At 38.7% G+C, this 24,144-nt stretch overlaps 1 protein-coding gene and 1 pseudogene across 1 annotated transcript in view; one reads left to right on the forward strand and one right to left on the reverse strand.

Annotated features, from left to right (window-relative positions):
- The window catches only part of EEIG2 (EEIG family member 2), a 91,847-nt gene that overhangs the window by 38,821 nt on the left and 28,882 nt on the right, over positions 1–24,144 (reverse strand). Inside the window, exon 2 of the mRNA XM_047726715.1 lies at positions 2,398–2,518. Within this exon, the coding sequence (XP_047582671.1) occupies positions 2,398–2,518 (121 nt within the window). The remainder of the gene's footprint in view (positions 1–2,397; positions 2,519–24,144) is intronic.
- On the forward strand, positions 19,627–22,133 carry LOC125099086 (respirasome Complex Assembly Factor 1-like; annotated as a pseudogene).

Genomic DNA, 24,144 nt, shown 5'->3' on the forward strand with positions numbered 1-24,144 from the left:
TGAGTGAGATTGAGTAATTTTTTGTAGGTTTGAAAGCTATTTATATTTTCCACTTTGTGAAATACATATTTCATCCTTGCCTATTTTTCTAAAGGGTTATTGATCTTTTCTTCTTATTTGAAGGAGCTCTTTCCCTCCCAAGGAAATTAGTCCTCTGACATGGTTTGCAGATGTTTTCCCTAAATTTATAGCTTTGCTTAAGGTACTTTTTCTTGCAATGCATAAAATATTCATATAGATGAGTTTACTAATTTTTCTTTATGGGTTCTTACTGTTATTGTCATGTGGCCTTTTCTATTTTCTCATTGGTTGAAAGATAGCAAGACTGGAGTAATTCCCTTGGATCTAAAGATGGGCGCCATATGGTGAAGATGGCAGAGCTGCTCTACCAGCCCAGGATCCCTAAGCTATTATCCAAGAAAGACATAAACTTCTGTCCTGTTTACGTCATTGTATATTTGGGTATCTAATTCAGCAGCTTATTGTACGTGCCCTAACTAATACACCAAACCATCACAATCTGAGGAACTGGTTTGTTTCACTTACCTTAAATTACAAAATAATTAGTTGTTTGTTTTCTTGTAATAGACTGAGTGTCTTTAATTAGCAGTTACACTTTACTCTAAACTGGTTATATGCTTTCTTTTTATTAAAATTCAAAGACTGACTGGTCATCTTTCAAAAATTATGAGAACTCCATTTAGGAAAGTTTTCAATATGAGTTGCAGCAGCAATTAACGCAGAAGGAGAAGGTAGGAGGCTTTACTCCTATCTCAGTTAATCCTCATAACTTTCAGAGAAAGCAATTATTATACTCTTAGGTTAGATGAAGAAACTGATTTTGAGGAAGTCAGAGAACCGCCTAAGGACTCCCAGTTAATAAGCAGCATATCTGGGACTCAAACCTAGGTCACTATGGTGACATACACACTTTCACTGCATTATCCTTCCTTTAGGGAATCCTTGATGCAATTATTATTATTTTTTAAAATATTTTTAAAATTTATTTATTTGTCAGAGAGAGAGAGAGAGAGCACAAGCAGGGGCAGTGGCAGTTAGAGGGAGAAGTAGGCTCCCCACTAAGCAAGGAGCCCCATGTGAGACTCGATTCCAGGACCATGACCTGAGCCGAAGGCAGACACTTACGACTGAGCCACCCAGGGGTCCCCATTATGCAGTTATAGCTGCTCCAATTTAGACTGTTTTACAGGTCTATTTTCATTAAAGACTTAAAACCAATAAAATGTATATATGTATTTACATCTTAACTGAGTGGATTAAGCAATATAACAAAATATAGCTACACACAATACAGTGCTATCAATTCACTCAAAAAGTAGAGAAAGTAAATTAAAAATACAACTTTTTATCTGATAAAGAAGGACTAAGACTGGAAAGGAAAAGAACAAGGCAAGGGACTCTTGCTTTTCATTCTAAGTTCTTCCTTTATTTTTGAACATGTATATGTATTATACTGGTAATTTAAAAAATGTATATAAGATGTAGGGGCACCTGGGTGGTTTAGTCAGTTAAGTGTCTGCCTTTGCCTCAGGTCATGATCCTGGGGTCCTGGGATTGAGCCCCACATCATCGGGCTCCCTGCTCAGTGGGGAGTCTGCTTCTCCCTCTCCCTCTGCCTCCTGCCTTCACTGCTGGTGTTATCTCTCTTAAATAAATAAATAAATAAAATCTTCTAAAAATGTGTATAAGATGTAACATAAAGGTTACCTTTTAAAGCCAATAGTTTCATTCACCTGTAGTGGTTACAAATGGATTCCCTCTTTTTCACCCCCAGAAAAGGAGGATCACATATTTCTATATATATTAAGTTGATCCACCTGAGATTACCATCTTTGTAGGTTACTAGGAACATGCCTCAACCTAACGTGGAAAGGAAATGATATAAAAAACAAAACAGGGCTTTGGAATTAGAAAGATTTTTGTTTGAGTCCCATTTTGCCATTTCCTAGCTATGTGAATTTGGGCAAATGATAACCTTTCTGAACTTGAGTTTTCCCGAAATTACAAAAAATAACACCTGTTTTCATGGTTGTTTTTAGACATAATATATGTAAAGTTCCTCAAATAATGCCTAACAATGAGAAATTTAATGAATGGCAGGATATAGATAGATAGAACCCCCCACCCACTAAATAATACAAATAGATCAATACTTCACTGTGTATTGATAGTGAGGTAAGTTTCTTGAGTAATACTTTATGACTTCAGGTTTTCTTAAATCCTATTTGTCACAGTAATCTATATTATTGCTGCAAGTGTGAAGTGGAATTACATGTAACAGTTCTAACGATGAAGTAGAGCTAAATAAAGTTAGTCAGTGACTATGAGACTAATTATGGTTTCTGAAAGGGGAGAAGTAATTGGCTATTTTTATACCTTCCTCACAGATACTCTGTAGATACAAGGATCCAGGATGCCGGTCGCGGCACTTGCACTCATTTTGCACATAAACGAGAACTTCTTCCTCCAGTGAACACAGTTTGCTTGTACCACTTCCCTGAATGGGGAGAGGGGAGAGAAACAATTAATTCCTATTCAAGACGGGTTAAAAAAAGCACACACACTCTTTCACTCAGGTCTAGAATGCAAAAGTGACAGATTAAAAGCCAGTATTTGGAAACATGAAGAAAACAAACTTCTAACAATGTGATCTGAAAATCTCTAGAAGGTTTTAATTATCCACAGAAACTTAATTTTTTTAAAAAAAGTGGAATTACTTATCAATTTACAAATTGAAGCTTCACTACTTATTCATTTAGCACATAATACATATGTATTTCTGGTGTGCTGGTTATGTGCTAGGTGTCTGAGATATGAAGACGAGTACAGTGTTCCTAACCTTATAGGGCTTGTAGTTTACAGTTAGTATCAGAGACAGAAATGTAAACAAATAGTTATTCTGAAATGAACTACTGCTATAGTTTTACTCGTGTTCCAGGCATAATAGCTACAGCAGCTACCACTTGCTGTCAGCTTACCCCATGGTATTTAAGCTCACAGCAACCCTAGGAGGTAGCTGGCATCCACTTTGTAGATAAGAAAGATGAAGCCCAAGGAGAAAAGTTAACTCAAGATCATTTAAGCAGTAAGTCCTGGCACTAGCATTCAAACCAGGACCGTTTAACTCAAAAGCCTACTTGTCCACAAAGGAAAGTTTGTATTTTCCCCACAAACTCTGCTCTTTCAAGTTTCCAGGCTTTTGTACCTGTTGTTCTGGCTACTGTTTTGTGTAAGCGTAGAGGGCTTTGCCGTCAAACGGAAGGACAATTATTCCTCCAACAGTTAGAAAAGAAAGGCAAAGGGTGAAAATAAAGAAAAAACTGGAGAAACCAAAAGGGAAAGGCAAGAGATCCCAGGTTGAATAATTTTTTTATTTTCTTAGGAAAGGAAAAGGTGACGTTATTTCTATAGAATGACAGGAGATGATGAGTGAGTTGAAAATTTAGATAAAGGTTGAGGACAGTTAGGAATAACTGATGTGATGAATGTGATAGGCAAACTGGTAGCTGCCTCAGTGAATAAAATGAATTTGTACTGGGACCAATCGGTCTGGTTTTATGGATTTGTCTATCAACATACAGAAATCCAAGAACAGGAATTACAAAGCGAAAAATCATTTAAAAACCATAATCAAGTATGTTTTTATATGTGGTATGCACATGCATGTTTACTTAGACACATATAAATAGACACACAAAGAGGAGAGGAGGGCATGTATTTTATTATAGGTTTCAATGTAATAACTTTAGACATTTTTTTTTTTCATTAAGAACCTTTAGTGATTGCGGCATCTGGGTGGCTCAGTTGGTTAAGCATCTGATTCTTAGTTTCAACTTGGGTCATGATCTCAAGGTCATGAGATGGAGCCCTAAATTGGGCTCCATGCTTAGCAGGGAGTCTGCTTCTCTCCCTTTCCCTCTTTGCACCCCCCCCAACTTGTGTACATTCTCTGTCTCTCTCTAAAATAAATAAGAATCTTTAAAACAAACAGGAAAGGTATATTTACAGAAATACTGATCTAGTTTGGCTAGAGTTAGAGGAAGGCAACATTAAGTCTGGTGGGCTTGGGAAGAGATTAAAAATTTAGCACAGCATCATAATGTGAGCAGATAACTGAAATTATAGCGTAGAACAGAGATGAAGAATATGTTTTCATAAAAAATGTGACATTAAGGGGTGCCTGGGTGGCTCCGTGGGTTAAAGCCTCGCCTTCGGCTCGGGTCGTGATCCCAGGGTCCTGGGATCAAGCCCTGAGTTGGGCTCTCTGCTCAGCAGGGAGCCTGCTTCCAGTCCTCTCTCTCTGCCTACCTCTCTGTCTACTTGTAATCTCTGTCTGTCAAATAAATAAATAAAATCTTAAAAAAAAAAAAGATGTGACATTAAATCTTAAAGGAAAAAAAATACACTTCCATAACCTTCTGTTCCCATAATGAAAGCATATCAAAGTATAAATATCTCTGGTAAAGGTAAATATTTAAACAAATACAGAATAATGTAATATTGTAATAATGGTGTGTAAATTGCTATTATGCAGTATAAAAGGTCCTTCTTAAACTCTTCCAAAAGATAGAATAAAGTACTTTGAAATTTATTTTATGAGGCCAGCATAACTCTGATACCAAAGCCAAAAATACCACAAAAAAAGAAAATTAAAGGCCAATATCCATGATGAACACAGATGCAAAACTTTTAATAAAATACTGGTAAACTGAATTTCATAACACATTACAAGAATCATCCTATGCAAATCAGTGTGATAAACCACAGTAAAAGAAAGATGAAAACCAGATGATCACATTATCAGTGCACCTGGGTGGCTCTATTGGTTAAGCATCTTCCTTCGGCCCAGGTCACAATACCAGGATCCTGGGATCAAGCCCTACATTGGGTTCCTTGCTTGCTCAGCAGGTAGCCTGCTTAGGTCATGATCTTAGGGTCCTGGGATTGAACCCCATTGGGCTCCCTGCTCAGAAAGGAGTCTGTTTTTACCTCTCCCTCTGCTTCCCTACCCTGCAACTTGTGCTCTTGCAAGTTATCCCTCTCTCAAGCATAAAATTTTAGAAAAAGAAAGAACTTCAATAAGCAATGTTACTTTATACCTCAAAGCTAGAAAAAGAACAAGCTAAGCCCAAAGTTAGAAGGAAGAAAATAATAAAGATTATCACAGACATAAGTCAAATTAAAAAATAGAAAAAAAAAAAAACAAAAAAAACAAAAATAAGAGTTCACTTTTTTTTTTTTAAGATTGTATTTATTTATTTGACAGAGAGAGAAAGAGACAACAAGAGAGGGAACACAAGCAAGGGGAGTGAGAGAGGGTGAAGCAGGCTTCCTACTGAGCAGGGAGCTCAATGTGGGGCTTGATCCCAGGACCCTAGGACCATGACCTATGCTGAAGGCAGTTGCTTAACCAACTGAGCCACTCAGGTGCCCCAAGAGTTGATTTTCTGAAAAAGAAATAAACAAAAACAAGGAACTCATAGCTAGCCTAAGAAAAAAAGAGAGAAGAAAATCAGGAATGAAAAAAGAGACATTAAAACAGATGCTTCAGATAATAATAATAAAAAAAAACAGGAGGGAGGAGTCAAGATGGCAGAGAAGTAGCAGGCTGAGACTACTTCCGGTAGCGGGAGATCAGCTAAATAGCTTATCTAAAGATTGCAAACACCTACAAATCCAACGGGAAATTGAAGAGAAGAAGAACAGCAATTCTAGAAACAGAAAATCAACCACTATCTGAAAGGTAGGACTGGCAGAAAAGTGAATCCAAAGCGACGGGAAGATAGACCGCGTGGGGAGGGGCCGGCTCCCAGCGAGCGAGCGGCGGAGCAACGGAGCAAAATCAGGACTTTTAAAAGTCTGTTCCTCTGAGGGACATCACTCCAGAGGCTTAACTGGGGTGAAGCCCAGGCGGGGTCAGCGCGGCCTCAGGTCCCGCAGGGTCGCAGAAGGATCGGGGGTGTCTGAGTGTCGCAGAGCTTACCGGTATTAGAACGGGGAAGCCGGCTGCAGAGACAGAGCCGAGGAGTGACTCTCAGCTCGGGGTTGCCTTGAACTGGTCGCAGGCTTGGTCAGCTCGGAGCGCGGCCGGAGGCCAGGGTGATGGGAGTCACTGGGCGCTGTTCTCTGAGGGCGCACTGAGGAGTGGGGGCCCGGGCTCTTGGCTCCTCCGGGCCGGAGACCGGGAGGCCGCCATCTTCATTCCCGTCCTCCGGAACTCTACGGAAAGCGCTCAGGGAACAAAAGCTCCCGAAAGCAAACCCGAGCGGATTGCTCAGCGCGGCCCCAGGTAAGGGCGGTGCAACTCCGCCTGGGGCAAAGACGCTTGAGAATCACTACAACAGGCCACTCCCCCAGAAGATCAACAGGAAACCCAGCCAGGACCAAGTTCACCTACCAAGGAGAGCGGCGGAATTCCAGAGAAGAAAGCAAAGCACGGAACTCATGGCTTTCTCCCCATGATTTTTTAGCCTTGCAGTTAATTTAATTTTTTTTTCTTTTTCAATTTTTTATTCTTTTTCTCTTCTTCTGCTAAATTTTTTTTAACTTTTACCGTTTTCTTTTTTAACGTTTTTTTTAAATAGTTTATGTAATATATATATATATTTTCCTCTTTTTATATTTTTTCTTTATCGGCTTTCTTTTTTTAAATAGTTTCTTTTTTTTTTTTTCTTTCTGAACCCCTTTTTATCCCCTTTCTCCCCCCTCACGATTTGGGATCTCTTCTGATTTGGCTAAAGCATATTTTCCTGGGGTTGTTGCCACCCTTTTAGTATTTTACTTGCTCCTTCGTAAACTCTTATCTGGACAAAATGACAAGGCGGAAAAATTCACAACAAAAAAAAGAACAAGAGGCAGTACCAAAGGCTAGGGACCTAATCAATACAGACATTGGTAATATGTCAGATCTAGAGTTCAGAATGACGATTCTCAAGGTTCTAGCCGGGCTTGAAAAAGGCATGGAAGATATTAAAGCAACCCTCTCGGGAGATATAAAAGCCCTTTCTGGAGAAATAAAAGAACTAAAATCTAACCAAGGTGAAATCAAAAAAGCTATTAATGAGGTGCAATCAAAAATGGAGGCTCTCACTGCTAGGATAAATGAGGCAGAAGAAAGAATTAGCGATATAGAAGACCAAATGACAGAGAATAAAGAAGCTGAGCAAAAGAGGGACAAACAGCTACTGGACCACGAGGGGAGAATTCGAGAGATAAGTGACACCATAAGACGAAACAACATTAGAATAATTGGGATTCCAGAAGAAGAGGAAACAGAGAGGGGAGCAGAAGGTATATTGGAGAGAATTATTGGAGAGAATTTCCCCAATATGGCAAAGGGAACAAGCATCAAAATTCAAGAGGTTCAGAGAACCCCCCTCAAAATCAATAAGAATAGGTCCACACCCCGTCACCTAATAGTAAAATTTACAAGTCTTAGTGACAGAGAAAAGATCCTGAAAGCAGCCAGGGAAAAGAAGTCTGTAACGTACAATGGTAAAATTATTAGATTGGCAGCAGACTTATCCACAGAGACCTGGCAGGCCAGAAAGAGCTGGCATGATATATTCAGAGTACTAAATGAGAAAAACATGCAGCCAAGAATACTATATCCAGCTAGGCTATCATTGAAAATAGAAGGAGAGATTAAAAGCTTCCAGGACAAACAAAAACTGAAAGAATTTGCAAATACCAAACCAGCTCTACAGGAAATATTGAAAGGGGTCCTCTAAGCAAAGAGAGACCCTAAAAGTAGTAGATCAGAAAGAAACAGAGATAATATACAATAACAGTCACCTTACAGGCAATACAATGGCACTAAATTCATATCTCTCAATACTTACCCTGAATGTTAATGGCTAAATGCCCCAATCAAAAGACACAGGGTATCAGAATGGATCAAAAAACAAAACCCATCTATATGTTGCCTACAAGAAACTCATCTTAAACCCGAAGACACCTCCAGGTTTAAAGTGAGGGGGTGGAAAAGAATTTACCATGCTAATGGACATCAGAAGAAAGCTGGAGTGGCAATCCTTATATCAGATCAATTAGATTTTAAGCCAAAGACTATAATAAGAGATGAGGAAGGACACTATATCATACTCAAAGGAACTGTCCAACAAGAAGATCTAACAATTTTTTTTTAAGATTTTATTTATTTATTTGACAGAGAGAGATCACAAGTAGACGGAGAGGCAGGCAGAGAGAGAGAGAGAGAGGGAAGCAGGCTCCCTGCTGAGCAGAGAGCCCGACGCGGACTCGATCCCAGGACCCTGAGATCATGACCTGAGCCGAAGGCAGCGGCTTAACCCACTGAGCCACCCAGGCGCCCCAGATCTAACAATTTTAAATATCTATGCCCCTAACGTGGGAGCAGCCAACTATATAAACCAATTAATAACAAAATCAAAGAAACACATCGACAAGAATACAATAATAGTAGGGGATTTTAACACTCCCCTCACTGAAATGGACAGATCATCCAAGCAAAAGATCAACAAGGAAATCAAGGCCTTAAATGACACACTGGACCAGATGGACATCACAGATATATTCAGAACATTTCATCCCAAAGCAACAGAATACACATTCTTCTCTAGTGCACATGGAACATTCTCCAGAATAGATCACATTCTTGGTCCTAAATCAAGTCTCAACCGGTATCAAAAGACTGGGATCTGCATATTTTCAGACCACAATGCTCTGAAGCTAGAACTCAATAACAAGAGGAAATTTGGAAAGAACCCAAATACATGGAGACTAAACAGCATCCTTCTAAAGAATGAATGGGTCAACCAGGAAATTAAAGAAGAATTGAAAAAATTTATGGAAACAAATGATAATGAAAACACAACGGTTCAGAATCTGTGGGACACAACAAAGGCAGTCCTGAGAGGAAAATATATAGCGGTACAAGCCTTTCTCAAGAAACAAGAAAGGTCTCAGGTACACAACCTAACCCTACACCTAAAGGAGCTGGAGAAAGAACAAGAAAGAAACCCTAAACCCAGCAGGAGAAGAGAAATCATCAAGATTAGAGCAGAAATCAATGAAATAGAAACCAAAAAAACAATAGAACAAATCAATGAAACTAGGAGCTGGTTCTTTGAAAGAATTAATAAGATTGATAAACCCCTGGCCAGACTTATCAAAAAGAAAAGAGAAAGGACCCAAATCAATAAAATCATGAATGAAAGAGGAGAGATCACAACAAACACCAAAGAAATACAGACAATTATAAGAACATACTATGAGCAACTCTACGCCAACAAATTTGACAATCTGGAAGAAATGGATGCATTCCTAGAGACATATAAACTACCACAACTGAACCAGGAAGAAATAGAAAGCCTGAACAGACCCATAACCAGTAAGGAGATTGAAACAGTCATCAAAAATCTCCAAACAAACAAAAGCCCAGGGCCAGACGGCTTCCCGGGGGAATTCTACCAAACATTTAAAGAAGAACTAATTCCTATTCTCCTGAAACTGTTCCAAAAAATAGAAATGGAAGGAAAACTTCCAAACTCATTTTATGAGGCCAGCATCACCTTGATCCCAAAACCAGACAAGGATCCCAACAAAAAACAGAACTACAAGACCAATATCCTTGATGAACACAGATGCAAAAATTCTCGCCAAAATACTAGCCAATAGGATTCAACAGTACATTAAAAGGATTATTCACCACGACCAAGTGGGATTTATTCCAGGGCTGCAAGGTTGGTTCAACATCCACAAATCAATCAATGTGATACAACACATTAATACAAGAAAGAACAAGAACCATATGATACTCTCCATAGATGCTGAAAAAGCATTTGACAAAGTACAGCATCCCTTCCTGATCAAAACTCTTCAAGGTGTAGGGATAGACGGCACATACCTCAATATTATCAAAGCCATCTATGAAAAACCCACCGCAAATATCATTCTCAATGGAGAAAAACTGAAAGCTTTTCCGCTAAGGTCAGGAACACGGCAGGGATGTCCGTTATCACCACTGCTATTCAACATAGTACTAGAAGTCCTAGCCTCAGCAATCAGACAACAAAAGGAAATTAAAGGCATCCAAATCGGCAAAGAAGAAGTCAAACTATCACTCTTTGCAGATGATATGATACTATATGTGGAAAACCCAAAAGACTCCACTCCAAAACTGCTAGAACTTGTACAGGAATTCAGTAAAGTGTCAGGATATAAAATCAATGCACAGAAATCAGTTGCATTTCTCTACACCAACAACAAGACAGAAGAAAGAGAAATTAAGGAGTCCATCCCATTTACAATTGCACCCAAAACTATAAGATACCTAGGAATAAACCTAACCAAAGAGACTAAGAATCTATACTCAGAAAACTATAAAGTACTCATGAAAGAAATTGAGGAAGACACAAAGAAATGGAAAAATGTTCCATGCTCCTGGATTGGAAGAATAAATATTGTGAAAATGTCTATGCTACCTAAAGCAATCTACACATTTAATGCAATTCCTATCAAAGTACCATCCATTTTTTTCAAAGAAATGGAACAAATAATCCTAAAATTATAAGACCTCGAATAGCCAAAGGAATATTGAAAAAGAAAGCCAAAGTTGGTGGCATCACAATTCTGGACTTCAAGCTCTATTACAAAGCTGTCATCATCAAGACAGCATGGTACTGGCACAAAAACAGACACATAGATCAATGGAACAGAATAGAGAGCCCAGAAATAGACCCTCAACGTCTATGGTCAACTCATCTTCGACAAAGCAGGAAAGAATGTCCAATGGAAAAAAAGACAGCCTCTTCAATAAATGGTGTTGGGAAAATTGGACAGCCACATGCAGAAAAATGAAATTGGATCATTTCCTTACACCACACATGAAAATAGACTCAAAATGGATGAAGGACCTCAATGTGAGAAAGGAATCCATCAAAATCCTTGAGGAGAACACAGGCAGCAACCTCTTCGACCTCAGCCGCAGCAACATCTTCCTAGGAACATCACCAAAGGCAGGGGAAGCAAGGGCAAAAATGAACTTTTGGGATTTTATCAAGATCAAAAGCTTTTGCACAGCAAAGGAAACAGTGAACAAAACCAAAAGACAACTGACAGAATGGGAGAAGATATTTGCAAATGACATATCAGATAAAGGGCTAGTGTCCAAAATCTATAAAGAACTTAGCAAACTCAACACCCAAAGAACAAATAATCCAATCAAGAAATGGGCAGAGGACATGAACAGACATTTCTGCAAAGAAGACATCCAGATGGCCAACAGACACATGAAAAAGTGCTCCATATCACACGGCATCAGGGAAATACAAATCAAAACCACCATGAGATATCACTTCACACCAGTCAGAATGGCTAAAATTAACAAGTCAGGAAATGACAGATGCTGGTGAGGATGTGGAGAAAGGGGAACCCTCCTACACTGTTGGTGGGAATGCAAGCTGGTGCAACCACTCTGGAAAACAGCATGGAGGTTCCTCAAAATGTTGAAAATAGAACTACCCTATGACCCTGCAATTGCACAGCTGGGTATTTACCCTAAAGATACAAACGTAGTGATCCGAAGGGGTACGTGCACCCGAATGTTTATAGCAGCAATGTCTACAATAGCCAAACTATGGAAAGAACCTAGATGTCCATCTACAGACGAATGGATAAAGAAGATGTGGTATATATACACAATGGAATACTATGCAGCCATCAAAAGAAATGAAATCTTGCCATTTGCGACGACGTGGATGGAACTAGAGGGTATCATGCTTAGCGAAATAAGTCAATCGGAGAAAGACAACTATATTATGATCTCCCTGATATGAGGGAGAGGAGATGCAACATGGGGGGTTGAGGGGGTAGGAGATGAGTAAATGAAACAAGATGGGATTGGGAGGGAGACAAACCATAAGTGACTCTTAATCTCACAAAACAAACTGAGGGTTGATGGGGGGAGGGGGTTGGGAGAGGGAGGTGGGGGTTATGGATATTGGGGAGGGTATGTGCTATGGTGAGTGCTGTGAAGTGTGTAAACCTGGCGATTCGCAGACCTGTACCCCTGGGGATAAAAATATATGTTTATAAACCTGTAAAAAAAAAAAAAAAAAAAAAAAGAAAAAAGAAAGGATGAATACCCAAGTTTTGTAGCAACATGGACGGGACTGGAAGAGATTATGCTGAGTGAAATAAGTCAAGCAGAGAGAGTCAATTATCATATGGTTCACTTATTTGTGGAGCATAACAAATAGCATGGAGGACAAGGGGAGATGGAGAGGAGAAGGGAGTTGAGGGAAATTGGAAGGGGAGGTGAACCATGAGAGACTATGGACTCTGAAAAACGATCTGAGAATTTTGAAGGGGTGGGGGGTGGGAGGTTGGGGGCACCAGGTGGTGGGTATTGTAGAGGGCACGGATTGCATGGAGCACTGGGTGTGGTGCAAAAATAATGAATACTGTTATGCTGAAAAAATAAAAAATTAAAAAAAAACAAAAACAAAAACAGAAGGGACTATTATTAACATTTATATGCTAACAAACTAGATAATCTAGAAGAAATCAATAAATTCAAAGAAACATACAACTTACTAAACTGAACCAAGAAGAAACTGAAAACTTGAACAGATCAATAACAAATAAGGAGAATGAATCAATAATCAAAACCTTCTGAACGACCACCACCACAAAAAGCCCAGGACCAGGTAGTTCTTGGGTGAATGTTACCAAACACTCACAGGACAATTTTCACCAATCCTTCTTAAGCTCTTCCAAAAATAGGGGAGTCTGCTTCTCCCTCTGCCTGATGCTCCTCTTGCTTCTCTTTCTCTCTGTCAAATAAATAAAATATTAAAAAAAGAAAACCACATGATCACCTGAATAGATGAAATTAAGCACACTTTTTCTGCAGCATCCACTCATGATAAAGACTTCCAACAAAACTGGTATAAGAGCAACTAACCTCAATAAAGACTATATATGAAAAGCCCACAGCTAACATCATAATCAGTAAGGAAAGCTTGAAAACTCTTCATCTAAGATCTAGTGCAATACAAGGATGTCCTCTCTCACCATTTCTATTCAATATAATACTAGAAATCCTAGCTAGAGCAATTAGTCAAGAAAAGAAATAAAAGCAAACAAATCAGAAAGAAAGAAGTAACAATAGCTCTATTTGCGGATGATATGATTGTATATGTAGAGAACACTATAGACCCCTCCCAAAAGTAAAATAAAAAGAAAAAAATCTGCGGTATTTCTATACATAAACAATGAACTACTTGAAAAGAAATTAAGGAAACAATCCCATTCACAACAGCAACAAAAAGAATACCTAAAAATAAATTTAACCAAAGATATGAAAAACTTGTACACTGAAAATTATATAACATTGATGAAAGAAAGTAATGAATATATAAATAAATGGGAAGACAGCCTAAGATTAGAAGAATTAACTGTTGAATGGTCCATACTACCCAAAGTGACATACAGATTCAACGAAATCCGTATCAAAATCCCAATGGGATTCTTTATAGAACTAGAAAAAAATAACCCCAAAATTCCTGTGTAATCACAAAAGACCCCAACTCAGTCTTGAGGAAGAACAAGGCTGGAGGCATTACACTTTCTAATTTCAAAATGTATTACAAAGTCACAGCAATTAAAGAAATATGGTATTGGGGGGGAACCCCCAGAAATATAGACCAGTGGAACAGAATAGAGAGCCCAGGAAAATTCCACTCACTCACACTCAACTGATCTTTGACAACACTGCCAAGAAAACATAATGGAAAAAAGACAGTGGTGTGAGAAAGACTGGTTATTCACAATCAAAGAATGAAATTGGACTCTTATACTACATACAGAAATCAATACAAAATGGATTTAAAAACTTAAACATAGGGGCGCCTGGGTGGCTCAGTGGGTTAAGCTTCTGCCTTCGGCTCAGGTCATGATCTCAGGGTCCTGGGATCGAGCCCCGCATGGGGCTCTCTGCTCAGCAGGGAGTCTGCTTCCCACCCCCCACCCCCCACCCCCGTCTCTCTGCCTGCCTCTCTGCCTACTTGTGGTCTCCATCTGTCAAATAAATAAATTAATCCTTAAAACAAAACAAAACAAAACAAAACTTAAACATAAGACCTAAAACAGTAAAACTATTAGGAAAAAATAGAGAAAAGCTTCTTGACATTGGTCTGGGCAATGATTTTTGGGTATAACACCAAAAGCACAGGCAACAAAAGCACAACTAGGTAAATGGGACTGCATCAAAATGAAAAGTCTGCAGAGCAAAGGAAATGATCAACAGAATGAAAAGGCAACTTATGGAATGGTGAGAAATATTTTCCAACCGGATATCTGACAAGAGGTTAATGTTTCAAATATATAAGAAACTCAAACAGCTCAATGGCAAAAACAAACCAAAAAACCTCCATACAACACAATTTTTAAAAATGGGCAAAAGACCTGAATAGACATTTCTCAACTGAAAATACAACCCCAAAAGATATATGATAGTAATCACTAATCAATAGGGAAATGCAAATCAAAACCAGAATGAGATATGACCTCACATCTATTAGAGTGGCTTTTACCAAAAAAACAAAAAATAAGTGTGGTTAGAATGTGGAAAAAAGGGCACGTGGCTGGCTCAGTTGGTTGAGTGGCACCTTCGGTTCAGGTCATGATCTCAGGGTCCTGAGATCAAGCCCTGTGTCGGGCTCCCTGCTCAGTGGGTTGTCTGCTTCTCCCTCAGCCCCTCTGTCCCACTTGCTCTGTCTCTCTCTCAAAAATAAATAAATAAAATATTAATAAATAAATAAATAAATCTTAAAAAAAAAAAAAAAAAGAATGTGGGGGGGGAAAAAGAACTCCCCTATATGGCTGATGGAAATGTAAATTGTTTATAGCCATTATGAAAAACAGTATGGCAGTTCCTTAAAAATTAAAAATATAATTACCTTATGATCCAGCAATCCTGTTTCTGGATACATATCAAAGGAAATGAAACTGACATCTTGAAGAGATATTTGTGCTCCCATGTTCACTGCAACATTGTTCATAATAGCTGAGATATGGACACAACCTAAGTGTCTGTCAAGGGATGACTAAAGAAGGTATGCAACACACACACAAAGGAATGTTATTCGGCCACAAAAAAGAAGTAAATGTGGTAACATGGGTTAAGGGTGGAGGACATTATGCTAAGTGAAGAAGTCAAACTCAGAAAGACAAATATTGCCTGACTTCACTTATATGTGGAATTTAAAATAGTGGAACTATGGGGCACCTGGGTGGCTCAGTGGGTTAAGCCTCTGCCTTCGGCTCAGGTCATGATCCCAGGGTCCTGGGATCGAGCCCCGCATCGGGCTCTCTGCTCGGCGGGGAGCCTGCTTCCCCCTCTCTCTCTGTCTGCCTCTCTGCCTACTTGGGATCTCTGTCTGTCAAATAAATAAAAAATTTAAAAAACAAACAAACAAACAAAAAAACAAAACAAAAAAATAAAATAGTGGAACTCAATGACTAGGATGGAGGTAGCCAGGAGTTAGAAAGTGGAGAAATAGGGAAGACCTTGGCCAAAGGGTACAGAATTCAGTTAGGTAAAATGAGTAACTTCTAGAGATCTAAAATACCTCATGGTGACCATAGTTAACAATGCTGTATTGCATATTGCTAATTTGCTAAAAGAACAGATCTTAAATGTTCTCACCAGAAAAAACAGGTAACTATGTGAGGTGATGGATATGTTAATTAGCTTGATTGTGGTCATCATTTTAGAATGTATACATAAATCTAAACATCTCAAGTTACCTGTTCTAAAATATTTCTTTATTTAAGAAATTATAAAACAATAAATTTTAATTATTTTAATTAAATAAATTTATAAGTAAATATAAATATTTATTTATATTAAATATATTATATTTATTTATATTAATGTACACATTTATATTTATATAAATATAAATATTTATAAATATAAAACAATAAATATTTAATTATTTTATTTAAAATAATATTTATTTATTTATTTATTTAAGAGAAAGAATGCAAGAGTTAGAGTACACACATGACTAGGGGGGAAGGGCAGAGGGAGAAAGGGCAAATCCCAAGCAGGCTCTCCACTGAGTGCAGAGCCCAACACAGGGCTTGATCCCAGGACCCTAAGATCATGACCTGACCTGAAATCGAGAGCTGGATGCCCAACTGACTGAGCCACCCAGGTGCCCCATCAAGTTGTACATCTTAAGCATATATAATTAATTTGTTAATTAGACTTCAATAAAGCTAAAAAATAAAATATTATGGATGAAATGTTTTGTGCACATTTTTGTATATATTGTATATATTTTTCATGACCTGTATAGCCCCACCCAACGAAGCCACAAATAAGCTCAGATCCACTTGCTAGGAATTAAGACACTATGCAGACACATGAATACTGTCTCCCAAGTAGTAGACTGACCTATACGCTAAGACTCGGGAGCAGGTTCTTATGTGAAAGTAAGAAAGTAAGGAGCCAAGAGATCAGGTTGGGGTGAATTAAGGCTATGAAAAGTGTACATGATCATTAATTAACTCATGATATCACACAACAAAGAATCCTTACTGGAGGACAAACTCAGAAATGGCGAAGGCAAAAATAACAGCCAAGCAAAACACTCTGGACAATACACACCAACCACAGTAAACACTAGATAAATAGCTGTTGACTGAATAAATAAATATCATGCATCAGTCACAAATAAACAGTCCCAACTACCGACTCCTGCCTATGTTATTTCACAATTATTCCTAAATCAACCCCTTTTCTGTGTCTAGCAACGCTACCCTCATTCAGTCCTTCAATAGCTCTTCCTTGAAATATGGCAACAGCCTCCTAAATGATCCTCACTCAAATCAATCTTTCTCATTGCTACCAGAGAGCTCCTTTGAAGAAACAAATTTCATAATGTCATTCCTCTGTTTAAAATCCTTCTTCACTGAAGGGGGCTCTGAGTGGCTCAGTCAGTTAAGTATCTGACTCTTGGTTTCAGTTCAGGTCCTGATCTCAGGGTTGTGGGACTGAGCCCTGCATTCCAACTCTGTGCTCAGTGCAGAGTCTGCCTGAGAGTCTCTCTCCCTCTGGCTCTCCCCCTCACTCTCTCTCTACAGTAAGTAAATAAATTTTTAAAAAAATAATAAAATCATTCACCACTTCCCCATATCTTAGCTCCAACCTACTTAACATTGCCATGATTAGGTTCTGCTTATCTTTAGTCTCTTGACCCTGTCTGTCTCATACGGCTTGTCATTCCCCATGTACTTCACACTATTTCTCATTTGTATGCCCATTTGTATGTTCATGAGGTTTTCTTTCCTCTGTATGCCATCTACTCTCCCTTTCAACTTTCTACATTCACCCATTTAATTCTTACTTAAGAATTAAATGACCTGCTCTAAGAATCATTCCCCAACTCAGGTTCAGATGAAAGCCTGGTGTCATGTCTGCCTTGGTTCCCGTGAATGCCTCAGTGTCTGCCATTCTTTATCCTTGGGTACTGCCACCCAGGGGAGGGGCTGCCAAGAACTGGCCAAATTGGCTTCCTCCCTCATTCCATTCAGTCCTCATCTCCCAGGATGCAGTCCTACTTTCCTTTTTTCTCTGCCTTGTCTCTGGCAGATGCTTCTATGATTACATATACTTCAAATGAACCAATATTTGAAACAACTTTTAAAAAATTACAAGCTTAAAAATAGCTGTCCTTTCTTAAAAGGAATTCAAGTAGAAAAAGATGATAATTTAGGGGATCTTTTTGATTTTATGTCATGAGAGTAATAGCCCTGGAATATTAAACAATTTCTCTAAAAAAGAAAAAGTTTTGCATGCCCAAGGCAATTACTCAGATTTTTTTGTGATAATATTTAATGTGTACACATGCACACAAATATACATGCACATACACACAGCTGCCAGAAAGCTGTCCAAACTACAAAAACAAACAAAAAAAGTGGCAAAGCTAGTTCGTGACAGTTTGTTATACTGATGGGTTACCATGGAAACAAACTCAGACTACTTGGCAACTGAGACAAAAGTCACATTTAGTAATGTTTTCCGTTATATGAGTCATTAATTTCCTATGAGTTTTATATGGTTGCTTAACCACTTTCAAGAAACAAAGCAAAAGAATAGGATTTGTGTTGATACTGTGGAAAGTCAAGTATTTCTAAGATAAACGATAAAGTTGCTGATTGTAAAATACATAAGCAAAGGACTTAAAAGAAGATAAATGTTGCTACGACCACTGTTTATCCTCCAAGATTAAAAAAAAGTCTAAAAAGTCTTTAAAAAAATTAATATAAAGTGAAAATTATGGATCCTTTTTTTATAACTTAGTTACTATACCAGCAAACTGCATTTTTAATATTCTAAGAATAACTTGCATATGTATAATCTACACATATATTTAAAATTATGCCATGCCTTGGTAATTTCAAGTATTTTAAACTTTTTAGAAACAGGGATCAAAAACTGCTGTAAGGAATGCAAGCTGTTTTGCCAGATAATATTATTGCATGGAGGTTAGGGCTTATATCCAGAGCCAGTCTGCTTGGGTTCAAATCCTGCCTCTGCTACTTGTTAGCTGTCATTCTGGGCACATTCCCTAACCTCTCTGAACTTATGTCCCCTCCTCCACGAAACAGGGGTGGTAATAGTACCTACACCTCAAGGCAGTTTTTGGAAACTAAGTGAATTATTACACACAGTGTTTGGAACAGTGTCTGGCTTACAGTGGATCTCAATAATAAATGTGAGAAGTTACTATTATTAAGAATATAAGTAGTTCTAAGTCTACCTAACATTTGTCCACCAGAGAGAAATAATGATTAAATTTATAAGTAGGGAATTTTCTTCAACAATCAAAGGAGGTTTCTATTTTCTAAGTGATGTAGATGCATAAGAAAATGAACCTTTGGGAACTGAAGCAAAAATATATATATATTTTAAGACTCCAACAATAAAATAGATCCGTAAAATTGTGACTTTTAGTTACAACACTAAGCATATATGAATCTCTTGTACTCTAGAGGCATTTTTGACTTGTGTAGCTGGGTGGACAGTACTATCATTCAGCAGAAAAAACTGAACACAGGGGATTTTCATTCATTCATTCATTCATTCTGCTGGTAGTGTTAGTGAAGGAAATGATGATCCAGAGTTTGGACATTTTGAGGTTGAGGAGCCTGAGAGTTCCCTCATTCAGAAATGTCCAGTAGGTAGACAGATATATAGACCTAGAATTCAAAAAGAGCACACAGCTGAAAGTACAAATGTTAGGTCCTTGGCACGTTAATGGTTATTGAGATCATGGGTATGGATAAGGCCATTCAGGGAGAGTGGGTAGAGCAGGAAGGTACGAGGGAAGAGTCTGGAACTCTAGGGAACACTGATATGTAAGTTATGGGAGGAGAAAGGGGCAGGCAAAGGAGACCAAAGGGTAAAGGGAGAAGCAAAGGAGATCCTGTTGTCACTGAAACCAAGGAAAGGATTTTTAAGAAGGAGTTGCCCAAGAATATCAATTGTTTCAAAGAGGGCAGGTAAGATAATGATGAAAAAGCAGCAAAAATGAAGTCACTGAGAACATGGAGAACACCAGCAAGTGTAGTTTCAATGCAAAGGTGAGGGTGGAAGGCAGATCACTCGAGGAGGTAGAAATAGTAGTAGTAGACTGGAGAAAACGAGGTGGCAGTCGGATAGGGACATGGGGTAGAAAGAAGATTTCAACTAACATGCAGGAGATTTAAGCATGTTTTAGCACTGATAGGAAACAACCACTAAAAAGAAAAGTCAAAGATTTGAGGGGGTATGAATAATGGCACCAGGGCGGACCCATCTCTGAGAATGTCAAAAGGAATGTGAATTGAACAACAGTTGGGGCTCAACAGAAGCCCTCAACAGGGCTCCTCTTTCATCATGAGGAAGGGAAGAGAAAACATGCTCTAATGCAGGCAAGTTTGTCCACAGATCATTGTTCATTGCCCAGAATTTTTCCTTTTCCTTTTTTTTCTTTTTAAGATTTTGTTTGAGAGAGAGCAGGATCTAGGTGGGCAGGAGGAGCAGAAGGTGAGGGAAAGAGAGAATCTCAAGCGGATTCCCTGCTGAGCATGGAGCCTGATGTGGGGCTCCATCCCACAACCCTGAGATGATCACCCGAGTCAAAACCAGGAGTCAGATGCTCAAGTGACTGAGCCATCCAGGCTCCCCAACCTAGAACTGTCCTGGGTTCATTTAGAGACATTTCATTTAGAGACACACACTGCTACTTGGCATACAGTAGGTCCCCAAATAAATGTTTGAATACTTAAATGTTCATAATCTGAATATATTTAAAAAAAATCTTTGTAGTCACATGCAAGAAAGATGGTCATTCAGTGATTTAGCAGATGTCCTAACAGGACAAGTCAAATTTTTAAAAGTATGCAAAATTATGCCAATATTTATAGTATGATAACTGAGTAGTTGTTTTATGAGTAAAATATGAATTTATGGGGCGCCTGGGTGGCTCAGTGGGTTAAGCCGCTGCCTTCGGCTCAGGTCATGATCTCAGGGTCCTGGGATCGAGTCCTGCATCGGGCTCTCTGCTCAGCAGGGAGCCTGCTTCCTCCTCTCTCTCTCTGCCTGCCTCTCTGTCTACTTGTGATCTCTGTCTGTCAAATAAAAAAAAAAATATGAATTTATGTTCGCCAAAAGAGACATGTATTTAAGTTCCCATATATATATAGTCATAGATTATTTTTTCTATATACTTTTTGGTCACATTTCTAAGTATTTTATAGAAACCATTAGAATAATATAAAAAAGGAAGACTAGCACCCAGTTCAACTGTCAGTTAACACACAGTTTTTCTATTTGTAACTTCTCAGCTTAACAGCCAGTGAAAGAAAAGCAGGATGATATATAGAAAGAGCAAAGGATAGAAAATCAAGATGTTTTCTATTATGAACTAGATAAGTGAGTTGTAACTAGTCACTTAACCTAACACTTCAACATCTTCATTTAGAAACAAGTGTTAAAGTAGATGCTAAAATTTCATGATTCTCATGTATCAAAATAAATATTTTTGACAAGAATTTTTTTAAAGATTGGGGCGCCTGGGTGGCTCAGTGGGTTAAGCCGCTGCCTTCGGCTCAGGTCATGATCTCAGAGTCCTGGGATCGAGCCCCGCATCGGGCTCTCTGCTCAGCAGGGAGCCTGCTTCCTCCTCTCTCTGCCTGCCTCTCTGCCTGCTTGTAATCTCTCTGTCAAATAAATAAATAAAATCTTAAAAAAAAAAAAAAGAATTTTTTTAAAGATTTTGTTTATTTATTTGACAGAGAGAGATCACAAGCAGGCAGAGAGGCAGGCAGAGAGAGGAGGGGAAGCAGGCTCCCTGATGAGAAGAGAGCCCAATGTGGGCCTCGATCCCAGGACCCTGAGATCATGACCTGAGCCGAAGGCAGAGGCTTAACCCACTGAGCCACCCAGGCACCCCTAACAAGAATATTTTATCACCCAAGAAAATTAATTTGTTTTGCTGTAAACATACACATTCTATATAGCATTACTTCCCTACTTTCTAGAAAGGACAGCAGAGATGAAGGAAACAATTAAAAAAATGGAAGTAACAGAGAAAAACCCATTCCTAATCTAAGGAAAGACCTTATACTACAAATTTAAGAATACACAGTATAGTTTCAGAAAATTTAACGAAAATTACATAGAACTTTAGGGGAAAAAAAAAAAAGGAGCTGCCTCAGCAGCAGCTGGCCAACAGGACCCCCAAAGTCTCTGTCTGGAGCAAGGTGCTACAGAGCGATGCAGCCTGGGAGGACAAGGACGAATTTTTAGATGCAATCTACTGGTTCCAACAGATCATCCCTGTGGTCCTAGGTGTCATTTGGGGAGTGTTACCATTGTGAGGTTTCCTGGGAATAGCAGGATTCTGCTGATCAGTGCAGAAGTCCTATACCTCTAATTCAGCAACTACCTATAGATAGGTGAGGAAGAATATGGTGGCACATGGGAGCTCACAAAAGAAGGGTTTATGACATCTGTTGCCTTGGTCATGGTCATTTGGATCATTTTTTACACTGCCATCCACGATGAATGATGGTGTACAGAACCCACCTGCTCTCTGTTTGGTCCAAAGGAGTCTCACAGTTACAGCACACAAATGGGATTGTCAGGGAACCCTGGCCATGTGGAACCTGGAAGACCCATGTTTCCTGGACCAAGAATCAGTGTGTTGGGCATCAGTGTTTTCTGCAAGGGTTGTGATCTGAAACTTTTTAAGGGAAGTGTTTCTAAATTGTCTACTACCAACCATTTCTTCTTGGATATCATCATGAAACACATGTTTGCTGATGGGAGCTGTTGTTAATTTGATACGCCTCTGGATCCAAATGAAGCATTAAACTGTCCTTCTCACTTCTCCACCAGGTATACAGTTTTTATTTTTTTTAATTTTATTTATTTATTTGTCAGAGAGAGAGAGGGAGAGAGAGCAAGCACAGGCAGACAGAATGGCAGGCAGAGGCAGAGGAAGAAGCAGGCTCCCTGATGAGCAAAGAGCCCGATGTGGGACTCGATCCCAGGACGCTGGGATCATGACCTGAGCCGAAGGCAGCTACTTAACCAACTGAGCCACCCAGGCGTCCCAGGTATACAGTTTTTAAACTATCAGTGGCATTTCAAGTCCTCTGCAAACAGCATGGTTGTGTGTGTGTGGGCCAAAGCACAGTAGAAGCAGCGTCTAATAACAGTTCCACTGTAGAATGTTTTCGGGTACTTAAATAAGTCAAAATTTTAAATTGAGGAAAAAAAAGAAAAGAAAACTACACAAAGCTTCCCTATTTCAATAAGGTGAAATCTTTCATGAACACATGTACTTAAAATTAAGTTATATACATAGGAATGAAAATATGTTCTCTACAACTCTTAAAGGGAAAAGGGATTAACTTCACAGAACTAATAAGCAGATGTGAACTGTGGATTCTATGCCTAGTCCAAACTACCCATTGTGTTTGAAGGAAAAAAGGATATTCTGTCAGACACGCAAGGACTAAAAATACCCAAACAACAACAAAGCAAAGCAAAGCAAAGCAAAAAGTTACTACACAGGTATCCTTTCTAAATAAGACAAGAATGTTGTGCAAGAATAAGAATCATGAATTAAAAGACCTTAAGAATCAAAAAAAGGGCAAGAAACCAAGTTACTGAGTTACCTATTCTTTCAAAAATACTTTGCTTTTGAACAAAAGGACTTTTTGTTCTCTCTGCATAGTCTAAAAACGTGTAAAAATAACAGCCGTAAATAGCTTGGATCTTCTATCACATATTCAATTAGCCACTTTCCACATCAAGAAATGGCATGGTTCCATTTTGTCTGTAGATTAAATGGCCAATTCTTCAACTACATCCTCAGCCCTCACGGCCTGCCCTTAACCTCCCAAATTTGATTCCCTACAATTTACTTTCACCGATTCTTCACTAAACTGAATTACCCACTATTTCCTACCTGGGCTTTATGTCCCTGCACTGCACACCTGCCTTTGGGATATTTTCTCCTTTGGGGTGCCTCCCAAATGTGCTCTGTTCTTTTCCTACCATCCAACCCGATCTACACAGTCTACTGGGGAGGGAAAAAAGTTTAGGTTCAGAAGACTTGGGCTCAAGTCTAGTTTCTTTTTTTTTTCTTTTCTTTTTTTTTTTTTTAAAGTAGGCTTCATACCCAGTGTGGAGCACAGTGTGGGGCTTGAACTCATAATCCTGAGATCCAGACCTGAGTTGAGATCAAGAGCTGAAACTTAACCGACTGAGCCACCCAGGTACCCAAAAATCAAATGATATTTAATTTATATATATGTTATATAGATAAGTCATATATAAAATATAAATAATTACTTACATTATTCATATATAAATCATATATCTATAGTACTATTATTTTACATATATATAGCACTGTGTAAAGAACAAAATGTTGTGAATCCAGACTTCACTCAAAAGCTTTTTCTATGATACAATTCCTGAGTCCCTGGGTAAAATTATTCTCTTGTTTTGATAAATTCCTGAGACATTTTATATGTGTCGGGAGCTGCCTTGCAAATAAAAGATATTGA

The sequence above is a fragment of the Lutra lutra genome, chromosome 4, assembly GCF_902655055.1.
Source record: "Lutra lutra chromosome 4, mLutLut1.2, whole genome shotgun sequence".
NCBI classification, from domain to species: Eukaryota; Metazoa; Chordata; class Mammalia; order Carnivora; family Mustelidae; genus Lutra; species Lutra lutra.